Below are 19,535 nucleotides of genomic sequence, written 5' to 3' on the forward strand. Positions count from 1 at the left end.
TTATAATAATTACAGAGTAGTAACAATATATGACCAAGATTATACGATTTATTATTGGAAATATTTTTTTTCATTTTATAGCTAAATAACTTTTTATAATTTCCTAAATATTTTTTTCCGTTTTTATACTCATAAGTCACAGTAAATGGGTACCTAGGATTTAGGAAGTTTCGTCTAGTTTCTTTTTATCTCCACACAAGTCAGTAAATTGTAAAACACTGTGCATATTTTGTAAAACGAAGATTGGTTTATAATAGGGTTCGTGAAACCTTTTCAAATGTAATAAGTTGTTCTAAAACAATAAATTATTATACTATTTATACGTTTAAGTGCATAAGGATTTCATTTTTAAATATTAAATGTATAGTAATAAATGTATTATCTACAGAAATTCAACAGCTTGGTATTAAAATGTCTACACCAAATATCTACGTCTTATCATTGTTGATATATTACTAGTATTATACAATCAATCAATGGGATTATTTTAATTTCATATAAAAACACGTTAGTGTTAACTCTTAAAAAAAATCGACAGTACTACGTAACTACATTCTACGTAAGCTGATTAATATTGTAACACAAATAAAGAGAATATGATTTTGAGGTTTAGAATAGTTTGTATCATGAAATAAAAAAAACATGTTATGGCTAATATAATAACAGACATACAACCTAGTATACTAAAACTTATTCGTATTCAGCATAATTTGTATTTACTCCGATCTACTCGGTGCCGCCTAGATTATAACTTATGATAAACGGAAAATAACCACCATTATTTATATTGGACGTAAATTTATATTGTATAAATACAAAAAAACATTATTGTAAATTAAAAAATTATAAAACCCAAATTATAAAAAAAGATTCGTTACTCATTAGTTATTAGGTAAATGTATTTAAAGGATAATTGGGTTTTTACTATTCCACAGACTACTACTTAACATAAGGCACTCGTATATTTAAATATTTACCACGTGTATAACGAGTATTTTCAAGGTAAATAGGTTGACAAAACTTTTTGAATTTCATAACAAAAAAAAATATATTTTACTAACGGCAACCTCCGACACTGAAATGTCTCCGCAGACAGGAAGTATTATTATACCTAAGCGAATTATTATTATTCATCGAAGTTACTATACGGCGGACAGTAACCTATGATAAATTACTAGACTTCATAATGTAAATCGTATACCTGGTCAAACTTACATAAATAATAAATATATAATTTTATTTATCATCTTAACACATTTTCAAATACTCTAGATCATCTCTATTATTGTTTAGGAAATAACTCTTTGAAGTTAGCATACAAATAATAGTTATTCTTAAATGCTATTTACAAAATCCTATGCACAATTTTGATAAACTTCGACTGTTGTTTAATAAAAATAAAAAAATCTTACCGCACTAATCTTATCACAACAATTATAAATTGTTTTTAGTCTATATCTATACGTAAGTACCTAAATATTGCCTCCTAAATCGATTATATTATGACTAAAATATTACTAATATTTTTCAATAACAGATTGTTTGAATAATAACGGTCGAACAACCACCGGTTTTATATATGTTATATAGGAAGAAAAAAACCATTAATATAATTTTATTTCATTCTATACATACGTATCGAATTCCAAAGCACATACTATATTATGCTATATTATTATTATACTTCGAAAACCAACAGTCATCGTATGCCCGCTTAGAGACGTTTTGAACGAAAGAAAAGGAAAAAAATGACTGGGTTATTTTTTTCCCCGGCACGATAATAAATAGGTATCAAACCGTTTATCGTAAAATATTACACAGACACACAGTACACGGACATTTTGAGACCAAAACATTCGAAACCGACAAAATTGACGCGTCCTTCGGGACCCTATGAGCAGACACACTAAGAGAATCAAATTATATGCATTTTTTGTGCACCTATATTTTTTTTTTTTTGTTAACACTTTTCTTGGCCCACGGGCCATCAATACTATTAAAGTGCCTACATACATGACATGTATTGTAAAGCTGATATTAAGTCAGTATTTGTATAACTACAGAGAAAAAATGTTTAACAGTAGTCAGTAAATAATAATATACCTATGAATATAGTATTATGTTATAAAAAACAAATAATAATAAAACGATAATCGTGCATGACGAAACGTTCAATGTTTTGGTTTGTAGACTAATTAAATAACAACACGAAGCTTGAATGAAAAATCATAACCGTTGAATCGCTATAATAAATATTGGCAGCCACAAAAAGTTGCCAACAAATTAACGTAAAAAGGAAAATATGGTCTGAAAATCGGATTCCTGGTTAAAGTTTTAAAATATCTCGCGGTCTATAATATACTCGTATACACTGCGGGTATATTATTATTATACGTCTTGTACTACAACAGTTGTGTGCTATATCTAACTATATGCATAGCGCGGGTACATTGTGGCTCGACGGTAGAATTGATTTCGAAACGGCCTATACAAACACTTTGGCGCTAAGCGAAGCGAATAAATAAAAAAAAAAACTGAAATTTCGAGAGCCGATAGCCCCCACAAGGTATATGTAGTTGCGCGGTATGATCGCGACGCGGTATCGTCCCGTCGAAACGGGACGGCGGCGGCGGCGCGCACACGCGGACTGACCGGTCCCTCCCGTGCCGTGTAAAAAAAAAAAGCGCGCGCGATAAACGTGGGGACAAAATATGGAAAAAAAAAAACAACACACAACAAACCTCATCCGTCCGTAATTTATTATTATTATTATTATTATTCCGTCTCGTGCACCACGTATCGTATACGTATATCATACGCACATATGTACATACATTATAATATATTGTGTATAATATAATCGTTCTCACGCCGCGTGCGTTTCGTAACGACGACTAGACACACCGCACAGAGCGACGGGCGGCGGCGGCGGCGATTTACTCGGTTGTTAATATTATAATAGCGTACGGACGGACGGACGGACGGACCGAGAGAAGAGAGCCCGAGTTCGGGTCAATCACGTCCGATTACAGGCAACGAGGTGCGGAGTACGCGCTAGACCGAACGTGTACTCCGAGTATGTGTGTGTGCGTGTGTGTGTGTGTACGCGCGCGCGCGAGTAACATGGTTAAAGCCGGGGCTCCTCCGGTTGTCGGAAGTCCGGCAACACCGTCCACACGTACGCACACGCACACACAATGGCCGTATAGTAAGTGGCCGGCGCGCCGCGGCGGTTGTTCTTCTTCAAGGCTATATACCTAGAGCAGCTCCTAATGCCGCCGCCGCCGCGTCGTCGTCGTACACGGCGCGCGCGTTCTCTCTCAACAGGTATGCCACACCTCGCGCGCGCGCGCGTCCAGTCCGTCGGTCCGATCCGAAAAACCAGTGTCGTCCACCCCGGCGCACCACTACCACCACCGCCGCCACCGCACACACAAAAACACACACACTCACACACGTCGACTCGCATTGATACGAACGGCCGTCGGCGGCGGCGGCGGGCAAACCAGTTTTCGATCTATACGACTCTACGCGCGGTGACGGCGGCGGCGGCGGCGGGACGAGAGACGACGACGACGACGTGGTGGGAGCGCTCGCGGCGGCGGCGGCAACGCGCCCGCGCGCGTGTGTGTGTCAAGCGCCGCCGAAGCCGCCGCCCCGCCCGTCACCGGTGGCCCCTTGTCATCGGCAAATTACCCGCCTTGTTTGTAGCCCGCGATACCGAACGCGTCCGTCGTAACCGCATTAACCAGACTCGGGCGCGCGCGCTGTGCGCACACACAAACACGCACACGATAACATACGCACACACCTACACGCGTTGACCCGCCGCCGCCGCCGCCGCGGACGACGACGACTACGACGCCGTTGTTGTTTCAACCTCCGCCGCCGTGCTGCTGTTGCCGCCGTCGGTTTAAATAAAATTACGGCCGTTCTCGTTAAATATAATTATTGTAATTTTTAATGATTCCGAAGAACACACGACCACAGACGGTGTTATTATGTTTAACGCGAATTAACTGTCGTCGTCGTCGTCGTCGCCTATCGCTCGCTATATTATTATTATTATTATAGCGGCAGCGGTGCGGTAGTAATACTACGATAACTACATAAGTAGTAGTGGTAGTAGTACTAGTACAAGTAGTAGTAGTAGTAGTAGTAGTAATAGTGTTTACAGTTTTACACTTAACTACGCACACGTCGTCGATACAAGTGTGAACAATTCCGCAGACAGCGGGGAGACGTGACTTAAGGCAGGGACATATTATTATCATTATAATATGCGTATTAGACGTAACTGCAGTAGCGCGACGCGACGTCGTGTTTGCCTTTGCCGAAAGACAAAACGTAGTATCGGTACAATGTGATAAATCTATTTTTTTTTTATCCGACGACACACAACTCGGCTTACACGAAACACGTTAACTTTATAACGCGGGAGCGATGTAAACAATTATATAGTTACTCGTCTTCGGATGTTTCGAAATTCGAATAAATATTTATACGCTTCGAGATCAAACTACCGTACGCCATACGTCGAATTACACGCGTAAACGGAAATCCAGCCATGTTTAATATACGTAAATAAATAATTGTACATCCCATTCATCCCAAGTCGTAATTTAGTATCAAACCTAACGGAGCTGTTTGTTTTTTGGCCAAAGAAACTCAATATCTTGTTGTTTAGAACTTTATACGATTGTTGTTGGTCATACAACATTTCATGTTAATATGTTATTTTTAATCACTTCTCCGGTCTCCCTAATAGAAAATGTTTATGTTACTATAATAGGGGTTATTCACATATAACATATTAAATTATAATGTTATATAAAATACAAAACAGTATTTCCGATCAAAAAAAAAAAAACCTATATTGGTTTTTATTCAAAATTCGTAAAGAATAACATTTATTTATACGAGTACACCTCATCATCTCGATACAATCATAATTTTCCTCCAATAATTTACGGAACGAAACCAAAATGATAATAACTTAAAAGTATAATGCAATTTTATAACTACTCACATTTTTTAAAATCATAAATTAATTCTTATTTGAAGATATTAAATTTTATTTAGTTTAAGTTGTTATATAAATGTTCAAAATACTTAATGATTTGTATCTTTATAACATTTTTAAATAAACTTAATAAACAGAGCTCAATTTAGATCTATCTTTACTTTAAACTTAATAAAGTTATAACAATAATACCTATACACTATAATCCTGAACTGATGGGACCAAAGATAAACAAGTACACGGCGTCAATATTCCATTCGGGTTTTTAAGAATTTTATTATTATGGTTTATAGTTAATAGTTTATGCTAATATTGTACATCCATGGGCACTATAGGCCCATTATTTTATAAACTCAAATCTGGAATCTTACAGATAATTCAAAATATTTTCTACAAACATAATTCATTTAAAAATGTCTTTTTATTTAAAAATCTCATAGCATTAAACTTATACGTATCAATCTACTCATGAAGCCAGTAAAGTACTTTTACTTCATAGCGAAAAATCTCATTGATCTCTTGTTGAGTCAAAACTTCTGGTTAAGGGTACACAAATTTTCGCAGTTCAGTGAATTTTTACAATCCATTTAGACCTGTCTTTGTAAGCGATTTCATCAAAATTCTTCGATAGTTTGCTTACCATAACATTCAAACCACAAAAGAAATAAAAGGCGCAAAGATTTATTGATAAAAGAATAAAACATCAAACGTCCATAACCTCCCTTAAAATACACAGAACATCCAAATATTGACAGGTACCTTTTATATACCTATTATACCAATCATAGAAATAATATGGCAGATTGTTTGAGAATTTTAAACTTTAATGCATGACGTGTAGATATTATAGGTACTGGTAGGTACTATCATTTTAATTTATTGTCTTTAGACATAAAGCAATTTGTAGACAAATGTTTACGCTTATAATAAAGTTAGTTATAAAATTGTACAACTTACCATTGACACAGACGTAGTGCCGTTCGTGTAGGGCGATGGATAAGGTGCAACGAGATAGCCCATGTTGAAAGCAGGTGGGTGGGGAGTTGGGCCTGGTTTACCTGGAACAAACAAATAATATTATATTTAATGGATTGCAACAAAAAAGATCATCCCTGCAGATATGAAAAACTAATATATTGACGGATCCAAGGAAGATACTATTTACAGCCAATTATATTTTTGGCAATAAAAGACTATATTGTTATTTTATTGTAACATTATAAAAATCGAAAAAGCCTCTAGAAACTACATTTTTTTTTTTTTGTTATTTCAAGTTTACAGATTATATTTTCTCAGGCTATTCCATACTAACAAACGAAGACATATATAATTTTAACAAAACAAAAAATAAATATTTTTTGTTTTTATTTATACAATATTTTAGCTTGTATTTCATAATAGCAATTTAGAAACAAATAACAACATTTAAAAGTAAATTATGTTTTATAGTAGAAGATTATAGTCAGCCATTTGATTAATGAAAGAAAAATATATTAGCGAAAAATGTAATAAATACTTATATAATATACATGTGAACTAATGAACCAAATTATCGTTAAGAGTCTGCGAAGAGAGCACACACTTTACTTTGTTTGAACAGCACACATTTATTATGCGTTTAACACGAGCATAGTGAGTTAATCATTTTTCTAAAAAACAGAAAATGAGAAAAATATGCGGTACAGTCGGCGGATGCTGTCAACACCAAAAACACGAAGTGCTAACAATAGCCGTTAACTATATTATATTGAAATAAGTGACCGTCTCATTACATGAGTTGTTTATTAATTTTAATGTTACTGTAACAATAATTAAACAAAAACTTAATTTTAATGGCTGCTTAGTTACACTTTAGTTTGCGGGAATCAAGTGATCCTTGACAAAAGTAAAGTATATAGGTACATATAATAAATTCACAACTACCATTAAACCTACTAAAATAATCGAAATATTAAACAAAAACGTATTATGATTTATGTACAAACAAAAATATTATTTGGTATATTTTATGTTTTTCTTAATATTAATTTATTGGTGATACGTGACAAAAATATTTCAAGACTAAAAACAACGACAACCGAATAAAACTTAAAAACACCAAATTCAAATTAGTATGGATCGAATAACTATAAATAAAATATTACTATACAGAAAGGGATTACAAATATTAGTTACGGTCATTTTTACGACATAACGTAAATACAATACTATTGTGCGGAAAAATTAAAAGTTATTATTATTTACTAATAATACAATTTCAAGACCAAATATAAAGCAAAAAAAATTAGAATATATTTCTTTTTTTGATATCAGTTTCAATATTAATTAATACACCTTATATTCATGAAAATAATATAATTTAATATTAAAACTAATGATAATAATATAATGACGTATATAATATATATATGATCATTAGCTTGATATTGCAAAATACTTAATAAATATATTATGTATATTATGAGAAGGCGAGAAGTATTATAATATTATGATTGAATCAGAAAATAATAATTGATGTTCATTGGGTGGATTAGGACTTTTAATTGGTGTAATTTACTGATAACGGCTAAAGGTTCACCTTTGCCGTGGTGTTTAAATGATAAAATAAAATTATAGGACTTTGTATGAGTCGTAAAAAACGTTAGTAGTAGCAATACGGACCACCAAGGTTTTTTTTTTATAAAACTCTTTCATGCGTAGATATATATTTGTTACCCGAAGACTTGAAATGGTTTTAAAACCAAATTTTTTAACAATTGATAAATATTAAAATGCATACAGCACGGACTGGTTGATATAATCATCATACATAAAATACCATATTTTTCCAAGAAACACGATTTACGCAGTGATTTAAAACAATAAATAATAATGTTCAGAAGCGACACCACGGTTTAGTAGTTAAAATATGTTATCTAAAGCAGTAAAGCAGCAACTGGAAAAAAAATTTAATTTTTATAAACTATACACATATACATTATACTAGTACATGTATACAAGAATATTTAACCCGTTCAAATACATCAGATGTTAATTAAAATAGCGTATCAACTATCAAGTATAAATTAATGTGGCGATTAAATAACACGCAAAATCTATATCTGAAGTCGAAACACTTAAAACAAAACGGTTTTAATATTCGTTACAAGTCGAAACTTTTTACGAAAAACGAATCGTATCTTTCTAGATGGTACAGATTATAGTATGTACAACAGGTATACCTAACAATACAAAAACTATTGTCCACTTAAATATTTTAATCCGGGAGTGTTTTTGTTTTTGTTTCTTTTAAGTCGGTCGTAAATACGCCGTGACTAGTGACTACTGAATCGTAATATTAAGTAACCAAAGGAGTTATTTAGGAAAAACCGCTTACCGCGGTGGAGGTATGGTATGTGCACCGTGTGCAATGTGCATTATAATAATACGTCATAATATTAGCGTATAACATAATAATATATAAATATATAATTTTATTGCGTATAATATGTTGAATGTTCGCGCGGTGATACCGATCGGCGAAGACCCGACGACGACAACGACATAAATATATTATATTATTATATTATGTTGGAGTTTTACGACCGTCGACGACTAGACAAGCGAGTAAAAAACCCTTTTAAGAATGCCGCTCGGTCGAGTTTCTAAATATTATAATATTATAGTGTTTACGATTTTTGCCCAAACTCGACCGCGCTCGGCGCGGACGTCACCGTCGTCTCCGGTTCGCGCACGCAAACACACTCACACCGCCGCCTCACACGGTAACGATGATAATGACGATGATAATAATAATAATAATAAAATGCATAATAATAAGCCGGCCGCTGCTGTTGCTGCGACGTGTGACGTCGTCGTCGTCGGGAGAGACCATGTGATATACACGGCGCGTCACCCACCGTGCGTGCGGCATAATATAATAAATCTCCGAAGATTCTCCTCTCTCGATCGTTCTCTCTCTCTCACACGAACACATCGGCAACGTCGCAACTACGGCGGCGGCGGCGGCGGCGACGGTTCTCCTCTCTCGCGTGCAGTAGTCGTGTACGGTTTTGGTTAACGAGCACCGCTTGAGAGATAGCACTGGCACACAGAGCAGCACACTCATACACGGCTAACAAAGATCCGTCGTCGTCGTCGTCGTCGCCGTCGCCGTCGCCGCCAGGTTTACGACGACGACGACGACGACGACGACGGTGGTGCGCGGGTGGCGAGCGGGCTGGGAGGGGGTGCGAAGAAAGCGTAAGAACCTACTGCTAGGGGAGAACGTGCGGCGCGGGGAGGGGGTCCGGTGTCAAAAAACAAAACGAGCCTCGTTTAGGAAGCCTTGCGGGACCCCGCCCCGAGACCGTGCGCGGAGCCCTGCCCAGAGACTACTATGGCTGTGTCTCACATTGCTCATATACGTTAGAACACATATACATATATATATATATATATTGTGTATGTATATACCTACGCGAGTATATATATACATACACACGTACGTACGTAAGTACGCATGCACGCGCTGGAGAATTATTACGGCCACGGCGTCGTCAGCACTCGGGTTATTATAATGCGCTCGCTCGTCGGTTCGACCACCTCTTTTATTCTTTTATTGTTGTTGTTATTATTATTATTATTATTATTATTATTATATTATTGTTATTAGCTATTCTGTCATTATGCGCGCTTCTCCTCGGTGGACAATATACGACGCGTTCAAGGTCGTATACGGCTGTTTAAATGTGGAGTATATAATATTATGTGTGTGTGTGTACGGACGAAAGGCGTAAGGCTGTACATAATATTATCGTATATATCGTACATAATACACTGCTGCAGAGGAAACACACAACAGCACGAAAGAGTGCGAGGGTTTCGAGATTTATATATTATTATTATTATTATTATAAATTATTTTTTTGCGTCAACGACCCCCACCACGACTACTGCTGCTGCTGCTGCTGCTGCAACCGCCTTCACCGCAACCACCCCCACCGCCTTCGTCACCACCCAGAATGACATTCTTTCGGTCAGATTCCGAGAACCGCCACCCGTCGAGTGTGTTCAACACATGTTTCGGTGTGCGCGTTACCTGTGCGACGAGAAATGGGATTTGGGTAGATATTTTTTCTCGCTCGAAATTAAATACACACACAATAATAATATAATATACGCGCGTACAACAACGATCGCGCCACGTGGTGTAATTTTTTTGTTTAAATATACAATCCCCGCGCAATAAGCCGTTTTGGTTTTTGTCCGACGGGTCCCTGCGCGCGGGCATTGTATACGTACCGGTCGTATACTCGCTCGTGTACATGATATTATTATACGTGTACGGTTTTTTTTTCATTCCCTCTCCGCGAATGAATGACGCGTCGTTTTGTTTATTAAATTTATTGTTTGTTATACACGCACCGGTCTCGTTAATGTACCGCGATAAATTACGCACGGTCTTTATAAATATAGGAAAATAATGTAAATTTACACCGGTTATCCGGTCAGACTGTGTGCGCGCGCGCGCTAGCCGGATCGAAACGTGTGGGACGAAGAACAGAAATAAGGTGCCGGACCTATTGCGCCTGGTATAGTTGTCGCTCGCGGCTGTCCGGGTACCTCCTAATTACCGACCCAGTATGACTATTATATGCGTCATATACAATACACTACGGCGACGGCGGCGGATCACTAATTATTAATAAATACGAGCGCGGAGAAAAGTTTGTTTTTCTACATAAAGGCCAACGATAGCACAAAAATACTATAATCATATTAAAATAGTGTACGTACACATTGTTATGTGCTGTACTTAAACTTTGGAAACAACTATAGTATTTTTCCATTGTACACCATCATCAAAATTACAGCCGATTTTGGCATCAAAACATAATAGCCCCCCCAACAAATTTTACCACCCTATGCTTATGCATAATCCTAATAAAATGTTATCATAATATAAATTTACTAAAATAAATTCAGTACCAATACATTTTACATATTGTTTTACTATTACTTAACATAATATTAGTTAATTAATAATGTGTTAGCTACAGCGTTATTGTTGTTATACTCCTTATTTACTGTATTTTTTGCCTCCAGGGCGTAAAATAAAATAATTATTATATTTTTGTCATCCATAAATACGTGACCCGATCCGGATAACCTCCGTCATCTAACCAAAAACTTCAAGTCGTTAAAAGACGTGAGCATGTTAAATAAAAACAAAAACTATTGGAAACTTACTTCGGTTGAGATCAGGAGTAGAACTGCTGTTTTTTACAGGAGAGCATCGATGGTTTGAACTGACTTTCTGAAATGAAAAAAAACACACATTATGAGCAATTATTGTTGTTTTTTACGACGTCGATATATATAAAACAATTTTTACTACAGCATTACGAGAATTTTAAAGTGCATGCAATCTCTTGGGATTAAAAATAACTACAATAAATGGTATACAATATATTATCACTCATAATCGCCTTTATATAGGTATACTAACGTCAGCCGGCGGCGTATAAGTCACACATATTATATTTACCTCTAACGACAATTATATTTTATAACATATACAATACGCTATAACGCGTGTCATGTATATTGTACATAGGTATACACGCGTAACGGGCTAACGATGATACGCCTAAGTTCGGTAATATAATACAGTTTGTATATATAAATTTAGTATTTAAATGTGAAACGGACGAACGCTTAGCATCATCATGCTGGGATGGCGCCTAATAACGCTAAAATGCAATGGGCCGTGGCGCCCCCGCGGAGCGCCACCGCGCCAATTGTTATCCAATTTTATACCTGGACGCCAATTAAACCGGTCATGTCCTCCATAGTTTTTTTATTCCAACAATTTTATAGTGTATATGCGCACGTTACTCTTTCTCCCTCTCCCCCCTCACATCAATATAAGTGCGTATAATAAAATTTATATTTTATTAATATTAAAAGTTATAACTCACTATAAGTATATGTATATAGATATACGAATATATTTATGTAATTCCATTACGAGAAAGCTTCCGCAATTCCATCAAATATATTACATTAAATTAATATAATAATAATTTTATACATTATACACGAGAGAATCGCGCTTGGAAATTACGTTTTTCATAAGCAGGAGTATATAATATAAAGGTGCCCGATTTCAGGTCTCGCACTATAGGGTCATTATCCCGTATAGTTTTTATATCCAAAAAAGGAATTTAATACTTTTTTCTTCTTTGTGTACGGGGCGGAGGTGAGACGACGGCATTAAAGCCGTAGTGGTCCATCATCTTGCGGACATGGTATATATACTGTATAGGCATATTCTCGGAATTACGCAACGTAACCAGATTACGCCATTACCACCACCGAGTAAATTAAAGTAGCTCGCGCCAATCATCTATAAAAGTGCTCGTAATTACTATCAATCATCAAATACTTCTAATGGTACCGGTTATTGTTACTCGTGTACACAATATTATAACCATATACTTAACATTATTATATTATGTATATAACGCGTGGTACGGGTAAATATGTTTTGCAGAGCGCGACCATCAACAATAATAATAATGTCGTAAAATACTATAGTATATAGCAAGAACGCACAACCGAAATATTGCCATTTTAGCTATTGTTGGTTTATCATTATTTATTTTATTCGTTTTTTTTTTGTTTCATTTGAAAATAACCTTTCATTAAATTCTTATTTATACATACATATATATATTATATATACGGGCCCCCTTCCAAAATTTTCGTGTGGGTGGTGCAATTCCGAAAACGATCGCCTGCGATAATAATTTATAGTAATTCCTTGACAGCGGGACACAATACCGAAACACACCGTGAGTCCGTTTCTCGTCGTAATCCCTGTGCACACAACAAACGGAACAGGTTTCGAACACTTGTAGGGTTGATATTCCCCGGCATTCTTTATATGATGTTATGTGTTCTCTCAATACAAACGTATTGAAACCTTCTTCGCCCGTCTTTCTTTTTTTCTTTTTTTTTTTTTGTGACCGCACAAAATATTATTAAACAAGAACCGAGAGGGCACACCACGAATCTCTCAATCCCAGGAGGTGCGCATTTTATTGTGTTTACTATTGTGTCAAAGGGTCCCCGGTGATCAAAACGACAACACACAAAAGTAAATCGAAATTTCAGAGAAAAAATATAAATAAATACATTTTCGGCATTTACACACACACTGCACTCTCCGCGGGGGGAGTGCTAGGCGGCGGTGGCCTAATAATAAGACGTATGCAATATAATATAACATTATGTACGACGATGCGTTTAGTGCATATTTCTTCTTTTTTTTTACAAGTTACGTGTGCCGCCGTGGGTGGTTGGGTTACAATCACGGCAAAGTATAACCGCCATCCTGTATAGAAAATTCGCTTATTACACGCTTTATTATTCCTTATAGATTATTACACTATACAGATATTTGATAATTCTCCGAATGTCAGGATGTCGCATGCTGATCGCGAACAGCCTACAGTTGCAGTATGTACAGTAGTATACACGGCATGTTAAATATTTTATTAACACACGAGCATAAATTCGAATCCCGTGTATAAATTATAATATAGTACCTATGTATATAATAATAATTGATATAGGTACAGCGCTAAATAATAAGCAACGTTTTAAATTGGTCGAAAGCAGAAAAAATATGTGTATAATACAGGTGAAAATCAACCGCAACGAGGATATTTAAATGTGCATTGTGGTACAACATAATTACGTGTGCTGCAGTTGCACGTGTCTTCCTTGTTCGCAGAGAGCCCGGTTATTAAAAATAAATTTTTAGTAACGACCTTGTCGGTAGTTGTCGCCTGATTAAGTGTTTATGATTGACGGGGCGTCTAGGTGTTGGTGAGCGTGTTTGTGTTTGTGTTTTTGAGCGCTTACATACACGGCGTATTATATTATATTATTCCGAACAGTTAATTGAATTCATTACGACGCCGATGGGTAACGCGATACCCGCAGGCCCCGTAATTAACAGCGTCTCGGTCTGGTGCGCAAAACGTCTACGGAAACAAATAAATCCTCACGCAAACGATGCCAAAGAAAGAAAGAAAGAAAGGAAGGAAGGAAAGAAAGAACCAGAGAGAGAAAGACTGAGAGGCGTACGCATGTGTGTGTGTGCGTGCGAGGGGAGGGGAGAGACGGAGAGAACGAACACTGAGGAAACATAAAATTATCGAATATGAATTTTTTTACGCCTAGTTAACGTATAGGTACGTGTGTGTATGTATACTCAACGGAGGGCTATTATTATAATCACGGGTTACGGGACGGAGGCGAGAGGGGCTTAACAATGGTGTTACACCTGTTTTCACCTGTACGTCGTGAAACAACCCCTCGGTATTGTAATTGGACTTGCCACGGACAAGATAAACAATAATCTAAGAGATTTTTGGCAACCGTCAAACTCGAACGCGTTCGAATTCGGCGGGCTGCAAGGTTCCCGCACTCCCGAACCATCACTCGGAATTAAAACAAACAAAGCCATTAAACGATAATTATAATATTATGATATCGCACCTAAGTTATAATAATAATAGGTATTGGGGTTACCGCCACGGCGCTCCCCGTGTACTGTACACACTATACGGTCGGCGACGACCCAGTCGTGGTGATGGGTGAGAAAATAATGGGCGGCAATGACTATTTTAAGTATACTAAATTTACTAAATATATCGTATAGCACGGGGGGAGGTTGACGATGTTTACCTCAGATTCTGACAAGTCGATCAGGTCGGACTTCTCCTCGGTGACTTTATCGGAAGACCGCTTGACTACGTCTTCGCCGCCGTTCTCGTCCTTGAACACGATCAGCTCGTCAGAGCTGCACGCGTCCTCGCCGGCCGCGCCTCCGTCTTCGCTCGCATGGGGCATCACCTCGGCGGGTCGCGCGGCGGTAACCGCTACGCTCGTTTCTGGGGGAGGAGGTTCGCTTTGGAGACGAACGCCCGAACACTCGGGTAACGGCGGTTTTCGGCGGTGGTGATGTTATATGAATATTACGATTATTATGTGCTTGGAGACAACCCTACCGGCGGCGCATCGTCATCACTGCGGGATCGGCGCACCTATCGCGGCGGCCGGCGTACGGCGGCCGGCGCCGCCGGAACACTACCTTTGTCCGCGAGCCGATAACGCACCATCACACGATAAGGCACTGCGATGACGCGAAACGATATCCAAAATTCCGGAGACGACACGACCGGACGGAAAACGCAAACGAACGACGCACGGTACGACGACGACTATACGAAAACTGGCGCGATAATAATATTTTAAAATATTAAAAATTATTACTTGTGGGTAATATTACCGGCAGCTCCGCGGCGTCTCCTTTACCGCGCCGGTTCGACCGCGAAAATTACGGCGACGACAAACTTAGGTACGGTTACCTATTTAACTACCATCGCGATTATTATAATATAATTTTATTCGTTCGTCGTTTATCGTTACGTCCGACACTTGTTAACGGCGCGCACTCGTGTCGCGTACTATTAAAAAATACTTTTTATTATTATTATTATTATTATTATTACACTCGTGTCGATCGCGCGCGCGTATGTATGTGTATGTGTGTACGTATACGTAATATTCTGTCTGGCGCATAAGCGCGCGCGTTGTGCGTGGACTGGCGTACTGTGCGCCGGCGACGACGGACGTGTTTTTCAACCGGACGGTACACTAATGTCGACGATGCGAACACGCGCGGCGGACTTCTCGACTCGTCGTCCGGTCGGCCGCATACCACACGGGGCAGAGCAGGGAGCCGACCAATCGACACGCGGATAACCTCCCCCGCAGCCCGCAGTCCCCGCGCCGCCGCCGCCAGGCTCGCAATGCGCCGTGCCACTCCGCACGCGCACACGCACAAGCGCTCGCACCGTACACACACACACACACACACACACGTACGCGTCACGCACACGTATTATATTATATTAAACTATACTCTGCGCTTGCTGGCTCACGCACGCACACTACGCAAACGCATACGCACACGCACACACACGTACGTACGGGTACGGTCGCTACTAACGCGTTAACGCTAGCGCAGGGATTCTCAATATAATATATTATTATTATTATAGTTACCATATAATATATTATTATATAAATATATATATATATATATACATATATTGATGTGTAGTTATAATATTGTTGTTGTTGTTGTTGTTATTGTTGTTGTCGCTGTTGTGTTGAGCGTTATCGCGTTTAGTCGTCGTCATTATTTGTCGTTGTATTGTGTGTCGTGGTCTCGGCGCGAAACTCGTTCGTAATCGTCACGGTCATAATGTCTTCGGTGGTTAGTTTTACCGCCCAAAGTCGCCTATGGTCACAGTGGTTTCGTCCGTTGACCGCCACTACACGGGAGACCCGACGACGTCTTTCCGACGACCGCCACCCACCACCCACCGCGGTTGAAACGACAAAAAGTATACCACCGCGGGACCGTCCGGTGCTTGTTGCTTTGATTTATAGATTTACGCTTTGTATTATTACTGTATTTTATGCAAATAATACCCGCCCTCGTCCACAACGACGTCCGAAAATAAACGGATATAAAATGCGTTAATTATAGATTATTATAAATATTATTGAAACATGTGAAATAAAAATGTTTAAAAAATTGTTGTAGTGGCTGTCAAAGCATGATAATATAAGATGTACCATTAAAAAAAATAAAAATAATAACAACGATTTTAGTGAATTCGCTTGTTGAAAAAACACTAAATAATGCATAATGAGTGAAAAAATATTGTTGATGTGAAACTACCGCCGAGTCCTAACTCCGAACGAATATGTCAATGATAATAATTACATTAATAATAATACAATATACTACAAATATCAAAACAATGGTGCTGTATAGCCATATAGGTACAAATACTTGTTGAAATTAATCAGTGAAATGGAAATCTCTGATATACTAAAGGCTACCTACATTTTCATATAGCTGTGTACTTGTGAACAATAAATAATATCAATAATTATTATTTATATTTGTATTAAAGTAAATTATAAATTTAATAATGCTTTAAAATTGTAACAATAAATTAAAAATAGTTAAATAAAATTACCAACATATAAGTTAAGTTTCAAAGGGACCTATAAAGTAAAAGTAAAATACCTACCTATTAAATATCTGTAAGATATGTATAGTACAGCAGAATAACAACTTTTCAAATAACCAACAGTTTATTTGAAAAAAGATAAAAATATACTAACAGCAGATTTTGTTTAAAAGAATCTAATTTTCTGTTAAATTAGCTATAATATGAGAGCAAATCGACTTTGATTGAAACTTAGAATATTATCCAGAGGCATTTCTATAATTTTAGATACTGATATTTTAATTTTAAAGTAATCTATGTATAACTATTTGTAAAATACTACGAAAATAAATTGTTTATAATTCGCTTAAAAGTTTAAAAGCCAGTGAGATTACCTAGATAATAATTTTATCTTTAAATTTAATAATAGATAATTAACAAATTATTGATATTATGTTTGATAGGTATTCAATTTTTTCACTGGAAAAACGATAACTGGTAAAATGTACAAAGATTTTAAATTATGTCGATTAGTATATTCGATAATCGACACATAATTTCACAGCAGTCAGATCTTAAAAATAATTTAAAAATGCAATGTCTGCAACTGAACATGATGGTAAATAAAGTTTAAAAGCCTAGAAGGAAAAATAAATTGAAATATATCTATAGCAAAGGAAAAGACTTTCTTTGTATGAAACATCGTACTTCAAAATAATTTATTATATGCATATTACATATTATTATCTAATATTTAATACTTAATTGGTATTCTATAATAACATATTATATAATATGAGAATTGCTTACCTTCCGTCAGTTATTTATAATAATTTACAAGATTCAAACTAAATAAAACTGAAAATTTGAAATGTCAAAATTAATGTTTGTATACGGACATTCTCGATGATGGTTAGGTTAGATTCATGGTTAGGACGTCTTAAATTATTTACCAAAAAAAAAACCTATGGAACAAGTTATATTAGATTATTTTATTTTAGCCAATGATATAAAATGTGGATTATTTACTTACTTAATTTGTTGATGTTGTATATACGTTTAAAATCTGCATACATTCATTCGAAACAATTACATTTTTTAAGGCCACAAATGACTTGTGCGACGCGCGACGTTTACAAACCATATAAACATTATAAACCGTATACCAAGTTACCAAACCTGGTATCAGTTATCAGTTATCATTATTTCTTTTCTTTAATGAATACATCGCATTTGTTAAAAAAAAATATACCTTTTACTTTTTATGTGTAGTTTTAGTTCTCTACGGATATGATGTTCATTCATATTTTAAAAGCATGTGTGTGTACAAATTGAATAGATTCACGTTGATACCAACAAGTTTAAATTGACATTAATCCGTTTTAAACTCAGATTTTTAGTTACTTAAGTCTAAAATCACATCGTTATGAAATCTTCCTTTTAAATTGTAAGTATATTATAAATTTAAAGCACGCTCTAAGTTTAATACAAGTCTATAACAACCATGTTTATTATTTTATATACTGATCAGGGCTGTGAGTTTATTGATTTTGCGTAAAAGATCTGTAAAATCAATAACTTCTTTGCGTATATTATTAGGTAGTATAGGTATTAGGTATATCGTATATATATATATATATATGATATTGTATACACTCGATGTCTCGGAACCTAACCTAAATAGCAAAAAGCACGTTTCGTTTGCGGTGACCAGACTTGGCAAACGTTTATTGTATTCCTAGTTGTGATCAGATTGTGATTGTGTAAATTAATATACAATTATGTAGTTATGACTTATACTTAGACTACGGCAAATAATTTAATATTTTAAACACATCAGTTTATATTTAGCTTTCAACTTTCATTATAAATATTAAATATGAATATTAAATTATAATTTATAAAGCAAATACACATTCAGAACTATAAAAGTTTAACTAATAACAAAAATTCAAGCATTTTACTCAACAATAATTGAATTTGTACTCTTTTATTGTGTATAGTAAGTGTATTGTGTATTTGTGTGAAAATCATTGCAAAAATGTGCATAAATTATCAAAATAAGCAAATTAACAGCAAATGATCGATTCCGTCGCGCATGCTGTACATATTAGTATATTATATTATTATCATATAATAATAATTATATATTAATTATATTACATTATATTTAATAATACGTGATTACGTACAACGTTGAATTTAAAAATTTAAAAATACATATTTACACGATGAAGGGATTCGAAAATTGATCGACTATGATGGACTGCCGAACTGGTGTACGTAAATCATTAGGTATACAATAATGATAATTATTTGACCCAGTACCTACTCAGTACCTATCATGCGTATATAAATCTTATTGCAGTATTTTGTTCATGTCCTGCGAACGACCGACACTCTTATAGCGACGGCTACAAATAATA

The 19,535-nt window shown here is 36.2% G+C and overlaps 1 protein-coding gene across 2 annotated transcripts in view; it reads right to left on the bottom strand.

Annotated features, from left to right (window-relative positions):
• LOC114118917 (protein pangolin, isoforms A/H/I/S) overlaps window positions 1-15,788 on the bottom strand; it is a 55,047-nt gene extending 39,259 nt beyond the window's left edge. The window contains exons 1-3 of one of the 2 annotated variants that reach the window (XM_050203318.1): window positions 14,765-15,788; window positions 11,255-11,321; window positions 5,981-6,081 (exon numbers count right to left, since the gene is read on the bottom strand). In XM_050203318.1, the coding sequence (XP_050059275.1) occupies window positions 5,981-6,081; window positions 11,255-11,321; window positions 14,765-14,929 (333 nt within the window). In that variant the 5' untranslated portion in view covers window positions 14,930-15,788. Of the gene's footprint in view, window positions 1-5,980; window positions 6,082-6,552; window positions 6,743-11,254; window positions 11,322-14,764 lie in introns of those variants that run through there. The other variant, XM_050203319.1, reaches the window with a different exon arrangement.
• Between the last annotated feature and the right edge of the window lie 3,747 nt (window positions 15,789-19,535).

The sequence above is a fragment of the Aphis gossypii genome, chromosome 3, assembly GCF_020184175.1.
Source record: "Aphis gossypii isolate Hap1 chromosome 3, ASM2018417v2, whole genome shotgun sequence".
NCBI lineage: Eukaryota > Metazoa > Arthropoda > Insecta > Hemiptera > Aphididae > Aphis > Aphis gossypii.